At 47.2% G+C, this 19,241-nt stretch overlaps 1 protein-coding gene across 26 annotated transcripts in view; it reads right to left on the bottom strand.

The window, feature by feature from the left end:
- The window catches only part of meak7 (MTOR associated protein, eak-7 homolog), a 135,884-nt gene that overhangs the window by 113,580 nt on the left and 3,063 nt on the right, over window positions 1-19,241 (bottom strand). For all 26 annotated transcript variants that reach the window (XM_061283548.1, XM_061283550.1, XM_061283553.1 and 23 more), the window contains exons 2-4: window positions 17,542-17,735; window positions 17,123-17,374; window positions 16,913-17,057 (exon numbers count right to left, since the gene is read on the bottom strand). In XM_061283548.1, coding sequence (XP_061139532.1) covers window positions 16,913-17,057; window positions 17,123-17,374; window positions 17,542-17,712 — 568 coding nt within the window. In that variant the 5' untranslated portion in view covers window positions 17,713-17,735. The remainder of the gene's footprint in view (window positions 1-16,912; window positions 17,058-17,122; window positions 17,375-17,541; window positions 17,736-19,241) is intronic.

Genomic DNA, 19,241 nt, shown 5'->3' with positions numbered 1-19,241 from the left:
TGGTGCAATCCTTGATAGTGTGTTATTGTCAAATATTGTTTGTTTTTTAATCTCCATCGCGGACCAGACGTCATACGGAGGCCGCCATTACAGATGCGCAGAATGGATGCGCAAGACACGTCAGCTATATAAAGAGCGAGAGTTGTTTTCTTCCTATTAGTTTCAATTCACAGTTTAATTAGCAGTTTCAATCAGCAAATAACAAAATGCGTACGGTGGTGCGTTTACGGGGAGTCGGAGAAATCAACGCCAACAAAAAAAAATTACATCCAGCCTAGTTAAGACCATACCAAAGACTATAAAAATGGGACCCATTGCCTCCCCGCGTGTGTGACGATCATTGGGACTTAAAAAAAAAAAAAAAAAAAAAGAAAAAAGTAAAAAAATTCATAAAAATTGGGTGCGTATTATACATGGGTACAGGCTTTTTTCCAGCATCAGCATGCCATTTTTAGGGTGCGTATTATACATGGGGAAGCACTATACATGGAAAAAAACGGTAACAAAAATGCGTATTACAGGTAATATTTTATTTCACAACACTTTGCCTTGTTCCTTTCGTCTCTGCTGTTCACTTCAAACACGCTCCATACGACCGCAATGCTCTCGTATCAGACGCTTGCTCGATCACCTGCTCGTTTGCTGTCTGTCACAATGTACCCTACACAAATCCAAAACATTTGTTGCGGCTCCGAGTCACAACGAGGGGCAAGTTTTGGTTTCCAAGGGTGTTTTTATTCCTCTTCAACGTCTCTCCCATACAGAGCCGCCTTTTTCACGTCCGCACGCCTTTTTCACATCTGCGCACTGAGCGCGGTGGTGCCTTTATGGGCAGTCGGAGAAATCAACGCCAACAAAAAGAATTACATCCAGCCTAGTTAAGACCATACCAAAGACTATAAAAATGGGACCCATTGCCTCCCTGCGTGATCATTGGGACTTTAAAAAAAAAAAAAAAAAAAAAAAAAAAATTCTTTTTAAAAAAATTGGGTGCGTATTATACATGGGTACAGGCTTTTTTCCAGCATCAACATGCCATTTTTAGGGTGCGTATTATACATGGGGGCGCATTATACACGGAAAAAAACGGTAGTTGTATTACATATGATTACTTTCTCAGGAATGGTCCTTTGAATAGAGTCGGATATTTCTTTGGTTAGAGTTTCAAATGCAGCATCAACATTCCATACCATTTCTTGGTCTGCAGGTCCTCACCTAGACGTCGTATGATTTCTTCATTGAGTATTTTTAATTTTATTGAGTGACGAGTAGGTGGGGGCCTAGCAAGGAGGTCAATGAATAATACAATAAGGAAATGATCAGAAATCTCAGAAGAGAGTACAGTCCCAGAAGTAAGTGTAGCGTTTGTAAGATTTGTGATGAAATTATCAATGATTGACTTAGTTGAGTGAGTGACTCTGGTATAGGCATCTATTGTGGGAAAGAAGGATGAAGAGTGTAATGTGTTTATAAAGTCATTTTTGGCTGTATCATCCTTGGAAAGATCAACATTGAAGTCGCCAAGGAGGACACAGGTTTTGTTGTTATCATTTATAGAAAATACATACATACAAATATGTAAGAAATCTGGGAGGTGATCGACCAAAGGAAAGCTGCAAGACCTGAACGAGACCAAGCCATAATTATAGAATCGAGAGACAGAGCAGCTAACAAATATCGAGCACTATATAAGCAAAAGAAATGGCAAGAAAGACAACGAAACAGCGGTTTGAGCATAGAGGTGATGAAGCACAGGTAGCAGCAAATAAGAATAAGACACTTGATAAAATTGTGGAAGAACCATCTGACCCCAACAACTCCAACACAAATACTGCCCTGATCAAGAACAAACAGGTCAAGACATTAAAATCTGAAGAAGATCAAAATGCCAGACAGATTGAACATTTCTCAGAAACATTGAATCAGCAAGGCAGAATAGAATTGTTTGACCCTGGTGGATTTGTAGAGGAAACAGACCCGCAAGTAAATACCGCAATTGCAAAACTGAAGAACAGCAGGGCTCCAAGCATGGATAAAATCCCAGCAGAACTATTGAAGGCCAGTGACCAAGCTACTTTAAAGAAGATGACAGATGTCGAACAAATGTTGGAAAGAGGAGGGTGTCCCAGAAGAGTGGAGAAAAGGACCCATAGTGACAGTGGTAGTTCTACACAGAATTACTGCCTGGGTGAGAGTACATCCTTACTGAAGGTCAGTGGCCAAGCTATTGTAAAGAAGATGACAGAGCTGTTGAACAAATGCTGGACACAGGAGTGTGTCCCAGAGAAGTGGAGAAAAGGACCCATAGTAAAAGGACCCAGTTTTACACGGAATTACTCATGCCTTTACATGCTAAATGTCATTAATGCAAATATCACAATAATGTATTAAATAATTTAGTAAATAATAATGTCATAAATTACATTAATCTGTCTTTCAAGGAAGGAGCAACAATTAGCTCCTTGGTAACATCCCACAAATTCTGTGCTTGGCACTATTTTGGTTATGACACAAAATACAATTGTCACGAAATATAGTTGCACTAGCAAATAGCAAATGATAGTCTATGAAATTAGCTTCAGATATAAATATTCCGTTATCTTATTACGGGCCAACATTAAGGGAAATAATACTAATAACTGAACATGTAACAGTCTTGTTGAAAAGCACAATCATACCATCTTAAAATGATATCTAATGTTTGTCAAGTTAAGACTCAGCGACTGTGACAACTGTAGAGGCATCACACTGCTTTCAGTCCCAGGAAAAGTATTTTCAATTGTCCTGTTGAACAGACTGAAATTAGTGATTCAAAGATGAGAGAAGAGCAAGCAGGCTTCAGGCCAAGCCGGTAATGCACTGAACAAATCTTTACATTGAAAAATGCCATCGAACAAAGCCTTGAATTCCAGCAATCGCTGGCAATCAACTTCATTGACTTTAAGAAAGCTTTTGACAGCGTGCACAGAGACTCAATGTGGACAATTGCATGACAAAATGATCAGAACTGACAAAAGTTCGATCTAACGCATTGGTACTGCTTACCTATGTTTCCCTTCTATATTGATCTGTAAATTTACTCGAAACATTAACAGAGCAGCCTATTTTTACATGAAATAGCCTCGTGCATATAGCAGATATCATTATAGCATTAGCCACCCACAAACTCCCATGAGCCTCAGCTCGCAGACTCCCATGAGGCGTGTTCTTGACAGGTTCCCCCGCTCACACCACCGACATTACATCATCAAAGTTCCATCACTGGTGGAACCGATGCCAGGGAAGCCTGTGAAGAGATGGAACTTCCCAAAAGCCAACTGGGAGTCGTATACTGAGGAGATGGAAAGGAGGTCTGCCGCCATGCCAGACCCAGAGTCCACAGATGTGGAAGCAGCCTATGCAGCCTACTGCCAGGTCCTCCTGCGTGCGGCAAAGAAGACCATCCCATGTGGGTACAACAGGAACTACATCCCAGGCTGGGATGAGGAGTGTAGCCGCCTCCTGAAGGAACACCAGAGAGCCAGCTCCAGAGAAGAGGAGGACGCAACAGCAGCAGCACTGCTCGAAAAGCTGGACGCCACCCGCAAGGCGAGATGGAAAGAAATCATTGAATCAATCAACTTCACCCATTCCAGCCGCAAGACGTGGCAGACCATCAACCGGCTCACAGGCAGAAATACACCAGCCCACAGATGCCCAGTCACTGCAGACTCCATTGCCTCCCAACTCCTGAAGAACGGCCGCTTCCCGGATGCAGACAAAGACTTTGCACGACTAATATCACATGTGGTGTCTTGCATCTCAAGAGCGGCCAACGTCGATTTCAATCTCTCGGGAGCCTTTACAGCAGAGGAACTCAGTGAGGCCATCAGCAAGCTAAACCCGGGCAAATCCCCGGGCCGTGACAACATTCACCCGGAGTTTGTCATCCACCCAACAACATCTAGATGTCTTAAAGATTTCTTCACGTCATGCTACCGGAGATTAAAGCTCCCGAAGATCTGGCGTAGGGCCTTCGTGATAGCTCTGCTGAAGCCAAACAAAGATGTGCAGGACCCCAAGTCATACAGGCCCATCTCACTGCTGAGTGTCCCATTTGAGATCTTGGAAAGAATGATACACAGCTGCATAGAGCCAGTGGTGGACTCACAACTCCCACGAGAACAAGCTGGTTTCCGTCGCGGAAGGTCAACAGCAGACCAGATTACCCTACTCTCCCAAGACATCGAGAACAGCTTCCAGGATAAGGAGAAAGCTGGAGTGGTATACCTGGACTTAACTGCCGCATATGACACCGTGTGGCACCGGGGACTCCACCTGAAGCTGCTGAGGACCATACCGGACCGGCACATGGTGCAGTTCATTATGGAGACGCTTTCCAACCGCAGCTTTACTCTCCAAACCAGCAGTGGGCAGTGCAGTAGGCTCCGTAGACTGAGGAGTGGGGTACCGCAAGGGTCAGTTCTCTCACCAACACTATTTAACATCTATATATACGACCTACCGGACACAGCATCCAGAAAGTATGGCTATGCAGACGACCTTGCCATCATGCTGAGTCAACAAACGTGGAAGGCGACGGAAGACGGCCTGAATGAAGACATGGGCACCATGGCAGCATACCTTCATAAGTGGCGTCTCCAGCTCAGCGTTGGAAAGACTGCTGGTGCATCATACCACCGCAGCACCAGGGAAGCAAGGAGAGAACTGGCTGTGAGCATTGAAGGCAAACACCTGGAGGTTCAACAAGCCCCGAGGTACCTCGGCGTGCGTCTGGATCGGACCCTATCCTTCAAACAACACCTCGAAGATCTGAAGGCAAAGGTGACATCCAGGGTTGCACTGATCCGCCGCCTTGCTGGAACAACGTGGGGAGCCTCTGCTAAGATCTTGCAGATATCAACCCAAGCACTGGTCTTCTCTGCAGCAGAGTACTGTGCTCCGGTTTGGAACAGAAGCCCCCATGCCAAAAAGGTGGATGTGGCAATTAACAACGCCCTCCGAACTATAACAGGATGCCCGAAACCCACCCCTGTGTCCCTCCTCCCTTTCCTCGCGGGTATAGCGCCAGCCAACCTTCGGCGAGAGGCTGCCACCCTCGTTCTTGCCAGGAAGGCAAAAAATAACAACTGGCACATCCTGCACAACACTACAACAACTCCAGCTCCACCAAGCAGACTCGAGGCACGCCACCCCTACAACATGGCAGCACAAGAGATGCTCAATTCTATCCCTGAAGACATCTCCAGAGATGCCTGGCTGGCAGCAGCTTGGAAGCAGAAGTGGGAGGCATCTGGCCCCTCTCTCATGCACCGTTATGTCTGGGAACCAGGAGACGGCGCCATAGGAGGAGACGAACTACCTCGCCAGCAGTGGACCACACTGAACCGCTTAAGAACTGGTGTTGGGCGCTTCAACACGTCTATGCGGCAGTGGGGACTGGCGGACAGTGTGGCATGCGAGTGTGGAGCCCCCAAGCAGACAGCCGACCACATCAACAACACCTGCCACCTATATAGACCACCCTCAGAGCCCGGCCTCATAAACCTGGGACCAGAGATGCTGGCGTGGCGCCACGACACCAAGTTGGAGCTCTGACGTTACACGAGGGAGAGAGAGCCACCCGTGAGCCTCAGCAAAGAGTAAACAATGGCGTTTCTCATACGATCTCCTACAAAATGATCAGAAATAACTAAAGTTCGATCTAACACATTGGTACTGCTTACCTGTGTTTCCCTTTTATATTGATCCGTACATTTACTCGAAACAATAACAGAGCAGCCTATTTTGACATGAAATAGCCTCGTGCGTATAGCAGCTATCATTATAGCATTAGCCACCCGCAAACTCCCATGAGCCTCAGCTCGCAGACTCCTATGAGCCTCAGAGCAAAGTGTAAACAATCGCGTTTCTCAAACTATGGCCTATAAAATGATCGGAACTGACTAAAGTTTGATCTAACACATTGGTACTGCTTTCCTATGTTTCCCTTCCATATCAATCCGTAAATTTACTCGAAACATTAACGGAGCAGCCTATTTTGAAATGAAATAGCCTCACGGGTACAACAGCTATTCAGTGACGGCCCCTGACCACGGTTGCTGTAATGCTGGGAAGCGATGCGACCTTGTAATTTACTAGTCGTACTAAAACAGGGGTCACCAACACAGTGCCCGCGGTCACAAGGTCGCCCGTGAGAACCGCATGAGTCGCCCGCAGGACTGTTCTAAAATTAGCTCAAATAGCGGCACTTGTCAGTGAGCTGCATCTATTTATTTTACAGTTAGACCTCGGTTTACGAACGTCCTGGTTCTCGAACAAATCGGAATTTGAACAAAAAATTCGAGATTTTTTTGCTTCGGTTGTCCAAAAACAATTCGGAGGTCGAACCTCGCGAGATGAGGCGGAGGACCCGAGAAAACCCGACCGCGCGGCCCGGATGCCGACTGACTCCGTTGTTATTGTATTTTTGTTACTTTGAGGATTGTATTAACCCCTAATCATGCCTCCAAAGAAAGTAAGTGGGACCAGTAAAGCCATCCTAAAACTGAGTGCCCGGCGCCCTGCGGTTGCGGAATTGGACCAAATTAAGCTCCCTGCGCACTTAGGCCCACTTAAATTTTGGAAAGTACATTAGGACTTCAAAAATATTTTCTAAATTTTAGCGACAGCTCTGTCACAATAATGCGACCAGCGCGGTGCAGTTGCCCAGTCGGCGACGCGCTACTGTTACGCATTTGGCGGTGCGCTTCAGTTGCGCGATCGGACAAAATTAAGCTCCCTGCGCACTTAGGTCCACTTAAATTTTGGAAAGTACATCAGGACTTTAAAAATATTTTCTAAATTTCAGCGACGGCTCTGTCACAATAATGCGACCAGCGCGGTGCAGTTGCGTGGTGCAGTTGCGTGGTGCAGTTGCGCGGTGCAGTTGCGCGGTGCAGTTGCGCGGTGCAGTTGCGCGGTGCAGTTGCGCGGTGCAGTTGCGCGGTGCAGTTGCGCGGTGCAGTTGCGCGGTGCAGTTGCGCGGTGCAGTTGCGCGGTGCAGTTGCGCGGTGCAGTTGCGCGGTGCCGGTGCGCTACAGTTCCGCGGTCGGACAAAATTCCAAGCCCTGAATCATTATCATGAGAATCTAAGAGGAGAGGCTGCTAAAGACAGTCAAACTGGACACATTGCTAAAGACTGCTGAAGCATTACAAAGTTGGTGGAGTGTGGGACAAAAGGGATGGAAGTGTGTTTGGGTGCTGGGGCGGACAAATCTGAGGAGTTTTGATAAAAGAGGGAATAATAAGGCTGCTTATTGACACTGAAACGGGGATAAAAACAAAATACATAGATATGGACAGTGAAGATGCACTAATAATAATAGATCATACGACAGCGTGATCAGAAACTTTGCAAAGTGGATATTGATCAATAGAAATTAAATCATTTGAATCATAAATTTTTATATGTAACAGCATTTCAAAGACATGATGAATCTAATTGAAATAATGAAATTTTATAATTGGACCGGTGAGAATTTGGATTCGGGCAACAGAAGGTTGAATTGCTAAACTTAATTGACCTTTATCAAAACGACAGAATTTAATTACGCATTAACTGCGACTGATTTATAGGATGCATATTTGAGCTTGAATGGGTGAGGGGCCATAAGAAAGTTGGAATTTTGGATAGTCAGCAGAATAGTAATACAGGGGGCTTTAAATAACAAATACAGTGACATGACCCTTGCGACAATTGATTTAAATGGCACTTTATGATAGGCACTTGGGGTTAGGGTTAACAATCCATCCATCCATCCATCCATCCATTACAGGTGCGGCTTGTCCTTACGAGGGTCACGGAGGATTAACAATAATAACTAGAATTTGTAATTTCTGGAGAAATTGCGTGTGAAGGTGAAGAGGCTGAATACAAATTCAGGGAATGCTACAAGATTATGTTTAAATATGGAACGTGTTAAATTGGTCAGAAAATGGATGAAAATATAGAAAGAATTTTGTAAAATTTTGCCTTTTGGCTCAGCTCTCTCTTTACCACGCTGGACCGGTACAAAGTCCGCATTACTGCAGACGCTGCACCAATCCGCCTGTCGATCTCGCGCTCCATCCTCCCCTCACTCATGAACAAGACCCAAAGATACTTAAACTCCTCCACTTGGGGCGGGATCTCATCCCCGATCCGGAGAGGGCATTCCACCCTTTTCCGATCGAGGACCATGGACTCGGATTTGGAGGTGCTGACCCTCATCCCGACCCCTTCACACTCGGCTGCGAACCGCTCCAGTAAGAGCTGGAGATCACGGCCTGAAGAAGCCAACAGCACCACGTCGTCTGCAAAAAGCAGAGACGCGATGCTGAGGTCCCCAAACCGGACACCCTCAACACCTCGGCTGCGCCTAGAAATTCTGTCCATAAAAATTATGAACAGAATCGGTGACAAAGGGCAGCCTTGGCGGAGTCACTGGGAACGAATCCGATTTACTGCCGGAAATGCGGACCAAACTCTGGCATCGGTGATACAGGGACCGAACCGCCCTTATCAGTTGGCTCGGTACCCCGTACTCCCGAAGCACCCCCCACAGAACCTCCCGAAGGACACGGTCGAACGGCTTCTCCAAGTCCACAAAACACATGTGGACTGGTTGGGCGCACTCCCATGCACCCTCGAGGATCCTGCTGAGGGTTTAGAGCTGGTCCACTGTTCCACGGCCAGGACGAAAGCCACACTGTTCCTCCTGAATCCGAGGTTCGACCTCCCGACGGACCCTCCTCTCCAGCACCCCTGAATAGACCTTACCAGGGAGGCTGAGGAGTGTAATTCCCCTGTAATTGGAACACACCCTCCAGTCCCCCTTCTTAAAGAGGGGAACCACCACCCCAGTCTGCCAATCCAGAGGCATTGTCCCCGATGTCCACGCGATGTTGTAGAGACGTGTCAGCCATGACAGCCCCACAACATCCAGAGTCCTTAAGAATTCCGGGCGGATCTCATCCACCCCCGGGGCCCCTCCACCGAGGAGTTTTTTAACTACCTCAGTGACTTCGACCCCAGAGATTGGAGAGTCCGCCTCAGAGTCCCCAGGCCCTGCTTCCACAATGGAAGGCGTGTCGGTGGAATTGAGGAGGTCTTCGAAGTATTCTCCCAGCCGACACACGACGTCCCGAGTCGAGGTCAGCAGCACGACATCTCCACTGTAAACAGTGTTGACATTGCACTGCTTCCCCCTCCTGAGACGCCGGATGGTGGACCAGAATTTCCTCGAAGCCGTCCGGAAGTCATTTTCCATGGCCTCGCCAAACTCCTCCCATGTCCGGGTTTTTGCCTCAGCAACCACCGAAGCCGCGTTCCGCTTGGCCACCCGGTAACTTCAGCTTGACGGCATCCTTTACCGCCGGTGTCCACCAGCGGGTTCGGGGATTGCCGCCACGACAGGCACCAATGACCTTACGGCCACAGCTCCGGTCGGCCGCCTCAACAATGGAGGCACGGAACAAGGTCCACTCAGACTCAATGTCCCCCGCCTCCCCCGCGACGTGGGGAAAGCTCTGCCGGAGGTGGGAGTTGAAGCTCTTCCTGACAGGGTTTTCCGCCAGACGTTCCCAGCAGACCCTCACAGAGCGTTTGGGTCTCCCAGGTCAGACCGCCATCTTACCCCACCATCTGAGCCAACCCACCACCAGGTGGTGATCAGTTGAGAGCTCCGCCCCTCTCTTTGCCCGAGTGTCCAAAACATGCGGCCGCAAATCCGATGACACGACTACAAAGTCGATCATCGAACTCTGGCCTAGGGTGTCCTGGTGCCAAGTGCACACATGGACACCCTTATGTTTGAACATGGTGTTCATTATAGAAAATCCGTGTCGAGCACAGAAGTCCAACAATAGAACACCGCTCGGGTTCAGATCGAGGGGGCCGTTCCTCCCAATCACGCCCTTCCAGGTCTCACTGTCATTGCCCACGTGAGCATTGAAGTCACCCAGTAGAACAGAAGGAGCGCTCTCCAGCAGTTCCTCCAGGGACCCCAAGAAGGGTGGGTACTCTGAGCTGCTGTTTGGTGCATGGACACAAACAACAGTCAGGACCCGTCCCCCCCACCCGAAGGCGGAGGGAGGCTACCCTCTCATTCACCGGGGTGAACCCCAATGTGCAGGCGCCCAGCCGGGGGGCAATAAGTATACCCACATCTGCTCGGCGCCTCTCACCGTGGGCAACTCCAGAGTGGAAGAGAGTCCAGCCCCTCTCGAGAGGGCTTGTACCGGAACCCAAACTGCGTGGAGGCAAGTCCGACTATATCTAGTCTGAACTTTTCTGCCTCGCACACCAGCTCGGGCTCCTTTCCAGCAAGAGAGGTGACATTCCATGTCCCAAGAGCCAGCTTCTGCAGCCCGGGATCAGACCGCCAAGGTCCCTGCCTTTGGCCGCCGCCCAGCTCGCACTGCACCCGACCCCTTTGGCCCCTCCCACAAGTTGTAAGCCCATGGGAAGGGGGACCCACGTTTCCTTTTCGGGCTGTGCCCGGCCGGGCCCCATGGGCGAAGTTCCGGCCACCACACGCTTGCCTTCGAGCCCCGCCTCCAGGCCTGGCTCCAGAGGGGGGCCCCGGTGACCCGCGTCCGGGCGAGGGAAAACGAGATCCATATATTTTGTTCGTCATAAGGGGCTCGTGTGAGCCGTGCTTTGTCTGGCCCCTCACCTAGGACCCGTTTGCCATGGGTGACCCTACCAGGGGCATGAAGCCCCAGACATGGCTCCTAGGATCATAGGGGCACGCGAACCCCTCCACCACGATAAGGTGACGACTCACGGTGGGGTGGGTTGTCAGTGAAAAAAAAATATTTCTAATTGGTATTGATAGGTACAAAGGGAGAACCTGGAAGAACGTTTTCAAAATTTGTGATATAGCGCACCCTAAAAATGGCATGGTGATGCTGGAAAAAAGCCTGTACCCATGTATAATACGCACCAATTTTTTTTTTTTTTTTAAGTCCCAATGATCGTCACACACGCAGGGAGGCAATGGGTCCCATTTTTATACTCTTTGGTATGGTCTTAAGTAGGCTGGATGTATTTTTTTTTGTTGGCGTTGATTTCTCCGACTGCCCGTAAAGGCACCACCGCGATCAGCGCGGACATGTGAAAAAGGCGTGCGGACATGTGAAAAAGGCGGCTCTGTATGGGAGAGAAGTTGAAGAGGAATAAAAACACCCTTGAAAACAAAAACTTGCCCCTTGTCGTGACTCGGAGCCGCAACAAATGTTTCGGATTTGTGTAGGGTACATTGTGACAGCAAACGAGCAGATGATCGAGCAAGCGTCTGATACGAGAGCATTGCGTTCGTATGGAGCGTGTTTGAAGTGAACAGCAGAGACGAAAGGAACAAGGCAAAGTGTTGTGAAATAAAATATTACCTGTAATACGCATTTTGTTATTTGCTGATTGAAACTACTAATTAAACTGTGAATTGAAACTAATAGGAAGAAAACTGAACTCTCGCTCTTTATATAGCTGACGTGTCTTGCGCAGAACGGATGCGCATCGGATCCATAGTGCGCATGACGTCCGGTCCGCGATGGAGATTAAAAAACAAACAATATTTGACAATAACACAGCATCAAGGATTGCACCATCGCATCAAACGATGTGTCGTCAATTATGAATTTTACTGAGTAAGTGTGTTGGGCAGGATGGCTGAATGCGATGCGCGATTGACAACAAACAAGAAGAAAGGTGATTTTAAGTTTTATTTCGAGGGAGATTTGTCATGTCTCGTCCCCAGTTTTGCTATGTGTCTAGGTTGCCATAGTTTCTGTTCGCGTCGCCCCCACCCCTTCCTGTGTCACCTCAATCAATGTAACGTGTTTTGTATTTAAGTCCTGTCTGCCCCTCGCTCACCGTCGGATCATTGCATGTGTTACTGTCATGATGTCTGTTTGGTTTCTGTTCCTGTCTTTGGTAATGTCACCCTGTCTTTTTGTTCCACGACTTTGTCGGTCAGTCCTGTTGTTGGTTTTGTTGTACCATGATTTTCTTAAAAAAAATAAAAATAAAAAATAAAAATTAATTAATTAAAATTAAAAATGTAAAAAAAATTGTACCCATGTATAATGCGCACCCCAGATTTTAGGACAATAAATTAGTTAAATCTTGCGCATTATACACGGAAAAAAACGGTAAGTCACCCATGCCATGGGAACGAATGCACCCCATACCCTCACAGATCCTGGCTTTTGAACTTTCCGTGGCGCTTACGTGCAGTGATTTCACCAGATTCTCTGAACCTTTTGATGATATTATGGACCGTGGATGTTGAAATCCCTAGATTCCTTGCAATTTTGCTTTGAGAAATGTTGTTCTTAAACTATTTTCTCACGCAGTTTGGACAAAGTGGTGAACCTTGCCCCATCCTTGCTTGTGAATGACTGAGCATGTTTGGGGAGGCTCCTTTTATACCCAATAATGGTACCCACCTGTTCCCAATTAGCCTGATCACATGTTGGATGTTCCAAATAGGTGTTTGATGAGCTTTTCTCACCTGTCTCAGTATTTGTTGCCACCTTTCCCAACTTCTACTGGCCGTATTGCAGCCATGAAATTCTAAGTTAATTATTATTTGGCAAAAAACAATTAAGTTTATCAGTATGAACATTATTTATGTTGCCTTTGTCGTGTATTCGATTGAATATGGGTTGAGAAGGATTTTCAAATTGTTGTATTTTATTTTTATTTACATTTCACGCAAATTCCCAACTTCAACCGAATCTGGTTTGTAGAAATATGTCCGACCAGAAAGGGAGGCGCACATCTTGCGGCTTGGAGGAAGTGGGGTGTGAAGTATCTCATTTGCATTAAAAAAGACCGCACTAAAACACATTGCTCTGAGCTGCACCTCAGAATAAGAATAAAAGAGGGACCTGTGATGCTATCAAAAAGAGAAATTCAGCATCGCTGTTCCACTTTACAGGATATATAGACCATAACTGAATGAGTAAAACATAAAACAGAAGAATTTAAAACGTGATATGTAAGCTTTAAGGAAATGGGAAAGGTTTATGTAACGTAAAAGTATTGGGGAGGGTTTAAAAAGCTTTTTGTGTAATGAACCACAATGCAACAGGAGATTCATGCACAACCGTGACTTACTATGGTTTTGCTCTGCATGATGTCCTCCGGGTCATAAAATTCTGAAGCTTAACACATTACATTGCTTGGCAAAGAAAACCACTCTTCTAATTGACTTGCAATATAGTATCTGTGCTCTCTAGAGAACATTAAGAAACAATACGGGTTGGAAATGTCAACACAATTTAGAATAGAATACATAGAATGCCCTTTATTGTCGTTTTACAACTTAGTCTAAGAATGAAGGTTAAAAAGTTTTATTTACAGTATGTTCAATGTGGGTATACGTATTAACATGAATGAGGTTTGTACAGAAAGTAAATGATAAATAGTAAATAGTTATTGCATGTAGTTTTTAAAGGAGTGTCGGTGTTGTATTATAGCTGGTGTTTTCTCTCTGGCTCTTGGGAAGAAAGTGTTTTTCAGTCTGGTAGTCCTTGTTCGAATGCCTCTGTAGCGCCTCCCAGAAGGAAGCAGTTCAAACAGCTGGGAGGCGGGATGTGTTTTGTCTTTGATAATGTTGTGAGCTCTGTTGACGCACCGGGTGTTGTATATGTCCGTCAGGGAAGGGAGAGGGCAGCCGATGATCCTTTGCGCTTCTTTGACTGTCCTCTGTAGCCTCCCTCTATCTGCAGCAGTGCAGCTCCCATACCAGGTGGTGAGGCAGTACGTCAGCAGGCTCTCAATGGAGGAATGATGGAAGGCGAGCAGAAGCTTCCGATCCATACTGCTCTTCCTGAGGACTCTTAAGAAGTCTAGACGCTGCTGAGCCTTCTTGATGACAGCTGAGGTGTTGCGTGTCCAGGAGAGGTCATCAGAGATCTGGACTCCCAGGAATCTGATGTCGTGGACCCTCTCCACACTCTCGCTGTTGATGCATGGCGGGGGTCTCTTTTTTTCCTTCTGAAGTCCACGATGATCTCCTTTGTTTTCTTGGTGTTCAGAGCCAGGTTATTTGCAGGGCACCAGTTCGTGAGCTTCTGGACCTCCTCCCTATAGGCTATCTCGTCACCATTCGAGATCAGCCTGACCACTGTGGTGTCATCAGCAAATTTTACAATCATGTTGTTGCTGTGGGCCGGACTGCAGTCATGGGTATAAAGACAGTAGAGGAGAGGGCTCAGCATGCAGCCTTGTGGTGAACCAGTGCTCAGTGTGCGTGCAGAGGAAAGGTGGGAGCCAAGTCTCACCGTCCGGGGCCTGTTGGTGAAGAAGTCTTTGATCCAGGTGCAAGTGAGAGGGGGGAGGCCATTATTACTGGGGTGAGGGCAACAGGGCGGTAGTCGTTGAGGCTGGTTGGGGGTGGATTTTTTGGTATGGGGATTATTGCGGCTGACTTCAGGCAGGTAGGAATGACTGCTTGTGCCAGCGAGAGGTTAAAGATACTTCAGAAAATCGGGGACAGCTGGTGGGCGCAGGCTCTGAGCACTTTGCCAGGTACTCCATCTGGACCAGGAGCCTTCCTGGGGTTTACTGCTTGGAGCACACCCCTCACCTCCTGCTCCTTTACAGTGAGTGGGGTGCTGGGATCTGGTGTGGATGGGGGTGGGGGGAGGGCTACAGCAGGTGAGTGAGGCTGTGGTGATTTAAACCGGGCAAAGAAGCAGTTGAGGTCCTCTGCCAGCGACTCACTTGGGTCTGACGTCACCTCACATCCCCTGAAGTATATGATGGTCTGGATGCCCTGCCACACCTCTCGAGGTCTGTTGCTGCCGAGGTGGGACTCCATCTTCCTCATGTACTCCGCTTTGGCTTTTTTAATCCCTTTCTTCAGGTCAGCCCGAGTTGAGCTGTAAAGAACTCTGTCGCCTGACCTGAAGGCAGAGTCACGGGCCCTGAAGAGTGAGCGGACCTGGCTGGTCATCCAGGATTTCTGGTTGGGAAAGACCCGAATGGTTTTGTCCACACATACGGTTCCCATGCAGAATTTGATGTAGTCCAGGACTGACTCCATGAACATGGCCAGGTCTTGGTGGTGAAATAGTTCCCAGTCGTGGAGTTGACCGAGTGCACTTCCAGGCCAAGTGTTACAGTCCTTATGGTGGGCCTGGATCTGCGTCTGAGAGGAGTGTATGCGGTGATGAGTAGCAAGGAGAGATGGTCTGACTGTCCAAGATGGGGGAGGGGCATGGCTCTGTACCCATGCTTCATATTGGATTGGAGTACACGTGGTCCAAAGTCCTTTCCCCTCTTGTTGGGCACTTAATGTGCTGGTGAAACTGTGGGAGTAGTCTTCAGATTGTTCCTATTAAAGTCTCCTGCTATTATGTGAACACCAACAGGGTGGGCCCGCTGCTGTTCATTGATGGTGTTCACCAGGAGGGAGAGCGCCGCGCTAGCGTTAGCATTCAGCGGGATGTAAACAGTGGTGATGATCACCACTGTTACCTCTCTCGGTAGAAAAAAGGGCCGACATTTAACAGACATGTACTCAATATTGGTGGAGCAGTGCCTCGCTATGATGCTGCTGTTGTTGCACCAGTCCTCATGCACATAGATACAGAGCCCCCCACCTCTTTTTTTGCGGGAGTCCACAGTCCGATCCCAGTGGTGTAGCGAACCTCCTGCTAGCTGCACGCTAGCATCGGGGATCTTCAGATTCAGCCAGGTCTCCATGATAATGAGGGCGCAGCAATCACAAACATAGCAATTTCCCGCAAGTTGTAGTTTCAGATCTTACATCTTGTGGGTGAGGAATCTAGGGTTGGTGAGAAACAGGCTCGGGTGGGGTGGCTTGTGCGGTTGGTTCTTTAGCCTTAGCAGGAGGCCGAACCTGCGGCCTCGCTTCTGCTTCCTCTCCCTCCTCCGCCTGCGGCGCTTTCCAGTCCCGACAACAATTCACGGAGAGTCCGGCGGTCTTGCTAGTTCGTCTGGGATGTTTTGGCTGTATTGAAATTCCCTCAAGACTGCGGTCTTATGTCGCTAGCCGATGTCTACAAGGTCCTGTCGGCTATAGTGTTGTGCCGCCGAAGCAAAAATACAAAAAGTCCACAAATAGACACAGAAAACGCAAAAACAAACTCTGAAGGGGAGAGCTGTGAGCCGCAGCGTCTGAGCGCGCCGCCATCTTGGTTATGTTTAAATTTCTGAATAATACATATATCGTTTCTACTTAGTGGAGTTTTGTTTTTCATGGTAGGTTCTGGAACGCATCTTCTGCGAAAAATTAGGGATCACTGTAGATGTCTTCAGGTCGCAACTAATTATATATATATGTGGAGTTTCAGATTTTTTGGGCCATAAGCCATCTGAGTTATTAGGCATTGGCACTTGTGGGGCGAAGGAAAAATAAAATGCAAAATTTGATGCACTGCCCCATCATACTGTATTTCAAAAACTCAAAACAGGTTTTTCCAATTGTTGTCCAAAGTCTTAGATGGTACAACCCTACGGGAACCCTGATAAGGATTTCTACAGAAATAATAGGGACATTGCAGCTGTTACTGCTTGGTTTTTAATACTAATATGATTCATCCATCCATCAACAACCATTTACACTCGCACAAGTCTCCAATCGGCCTACCAAGCATGTTTTTGGGATGTGGGAGGAAACCGGAGTGCCCGGAGAAAACCCACGCTGGCCCGGGGAGAACATGCAAACTCCACACAGGGAGGGCCGGAGGTGGAATCGAACCCGCATCCTCCTAACTGTGAGGCGGACGTGCTACCCAGTGCGCCACCGAATAAGATTCATTTTGAATTTAAAAAATAATATATAACGTGTTGCATCCTAACACTCCCGCAGTGCCTCCATTGTGTCCTTAATTAAAAATGACAAGAATAACCTACCTGTAGGTTTCAGTTCTGAACACATCTGCTCTGCCAAGAGTTTAACACACTGAGATCCATCACCCATTTTGTCTGGTTTCCACCCTTGAAGGAGTCCTTTATAGACTAGAATATGAATGATGGCAGAGATCAGGTCCTGTAAGAACTATGAAAAGACAACATATCTAAGATGAATACGAAAACAATTATATTTCTATTTCTTTCGCTCACCTCTGTTAGTTGCTCAGAGGTGACAACCTTAGAGCACGCTCTGTTCCGGCACATAGCCATAACAAGAGGAGCCCGTTCTTCTGCAGTACCCCGTAGGGTGTCTGCAAGGAAGATGACTAATTGCTCGCGACACACTCCTGAAGTGGGGGACGTACTGACTTTGCCAGCTGCTGTGGTTCCAAAGTCAATACTACACATGCATTGGTATGACCTCCTTATCATTGATTCTGATGCCAGCATGCACATGGAGGCCTGGGAACACAGAATGATCAGATATTGCATATGGAATATACATTTTATAAAATCATTATTATTAATGCAATGCTAAGATGACTTGGCCTTAGAAAAACATTTAGTTTGGGTAAATAGCTATAAAGATCAACAAAATGTGTTTATCTGTTTCTCATGTATAATACTACCTGCAGCATCTCAAAGGTCAGTGTGTCTTCTGCTTGTGTTTTCTTTTGGGCTTTTTCAGGAATCACAGCATTGCCCTGAAGGCAATCAAACACTCCTTCAATCACTGGCCGATCTTCGGGACGGAAGCGGGACAGTCGCTTCTGCACCACCACACACTCAGTGTTGCCCATGGTACGTCACATTTGTGGCATTCCTGGGTAGACAAACATTTTAGGTGAATTTCATAGTTGAGCTTCATTTTCATATGAACAAGGCTTGTTGTTGGTAGGAAAAGCACAGTCCTATGTTGTGCCTCCCGACTATTTAGGATGAATTGTGACCTCTGTGGGGTAGCACCGTCTGAGGCTTTTTATTGGCTTTTCACAGATTGTTGGTATCGGTTTATGAGCAGTCTCTCATTAGCTACGTTTACATGGACTCATTTATTTGAATTAAGCGCCTGATTGGAATTAAAAATGCTTCTTGTACACACCTGAGTTTGGATTTTCTGACACAATCAAGCCCCCATTCTGATCAAGATTTTATTCGGAATTTGTTTGATTTATAATCCGATCGGCTCGCACGACAACACTTATTCTGAAATTTTGTAACAAACTGGCGGCACGGTGGCACACTGGCTAGCACATCTGCCTCACAGTTCAGAGGTTGCAGTTTGAAGTCTACCTTTGGTCCTCCCTGTATGGAGTTTGCATGTTCTCCTCGTGCCTGTGTGGGTTTTCCCGGGGAACTCCTGTTTACTACCACATCCCAAAAGCATGGTTGGTAGGTCGATTGAGCACTCCAAATTGCCCCTGCAATTGGCTGGCAACCAGTTCCGCCTGCTGCCCATTGATTGCTGGGATAGGCTCCAGCATGTCCGCGCCCCCCGTGGGGACAACCAGTACGGATGATGGATGGATGGATGGATGGATGGATGGATGGATGGATGGAAACAAACCGTTTACCACGGATGTCTGTGACGTCAGTACCGTACTTTTCGGACTATAAGTCGCGGGTTTTTTTCATAGTTTGGGTGGGGGGGGCGACTTATATTCAGGAGCGACCTATATATGTTTTTTCCACAAATTTTTACTTGATCATTAACACATCACTTACTTACAAGTATAATTGACCACTTCACATGTTATTTTTAGTATACCGTTTTTTTCCGTGTATAGTGCGCAAAATGTAACTAATTTATTGTCCTAAAATCTGGGGTGCGCATTATACATGGGTACAAAAAATTTTAAATTTTCTTTTTAAATTTTTTTTTTAAATTTTTTTTTAAGTCCCAATGATCGTCACATACGCAGGGAGGCAATGGGTCCCATTTTTATAGTCTTTGGTATGGTCTTAACTAGGCTGGATGTAATTTTTTTGTTGGCGTTGATTTCTCCGACTACCCGTAAACGCACCACCGCGCTCCGTCGGCGCACGGGAAAGAGGCGGCTCTGTATGGGAGAGACGTTGAAGAGGAATAAAAACACCCTTGGAAACCAAAACTTGCCCTTCGTCGTGACTCGGAGCCGCAACAAATGTTTCGGATTTGTGTAGGGTACATTGTGACAGACAGCAAACGAGCAGGTGATCGAGCAAGCCTTGTCTGATACGAGAGCATTGCGGTCGCATGGAGCGTGTTTGAAGTGAACAGCAGAGAAGAAAGGAACAAGGCAAAGTGTTGTGAAATAAAATGCACGGAACGGATGCGCAAGACACGTCA

The sequence above is a fragment of the Syngnathus typhle genome, linkage group LG7 (genome assembly GCF_033458585.1).
Source record: "Syngnathus typhle isolate RoL2023-S1 ecotype Sweden linkage group LG7, RoL_Styp_1.0, whole genome shotgun sequence".
In the NCBI taxonomy this organism is placed as follows: domain Eukaryota; kingdom Metazoa; phylum Chordata; class Actinopteri; order Syngnathiformes; family Syngnathidae; genus Syngnathus; species Syngnathus typhle.
This window is presented reverse-complemented; position numbering and strand designations above follow the sequence as displayed.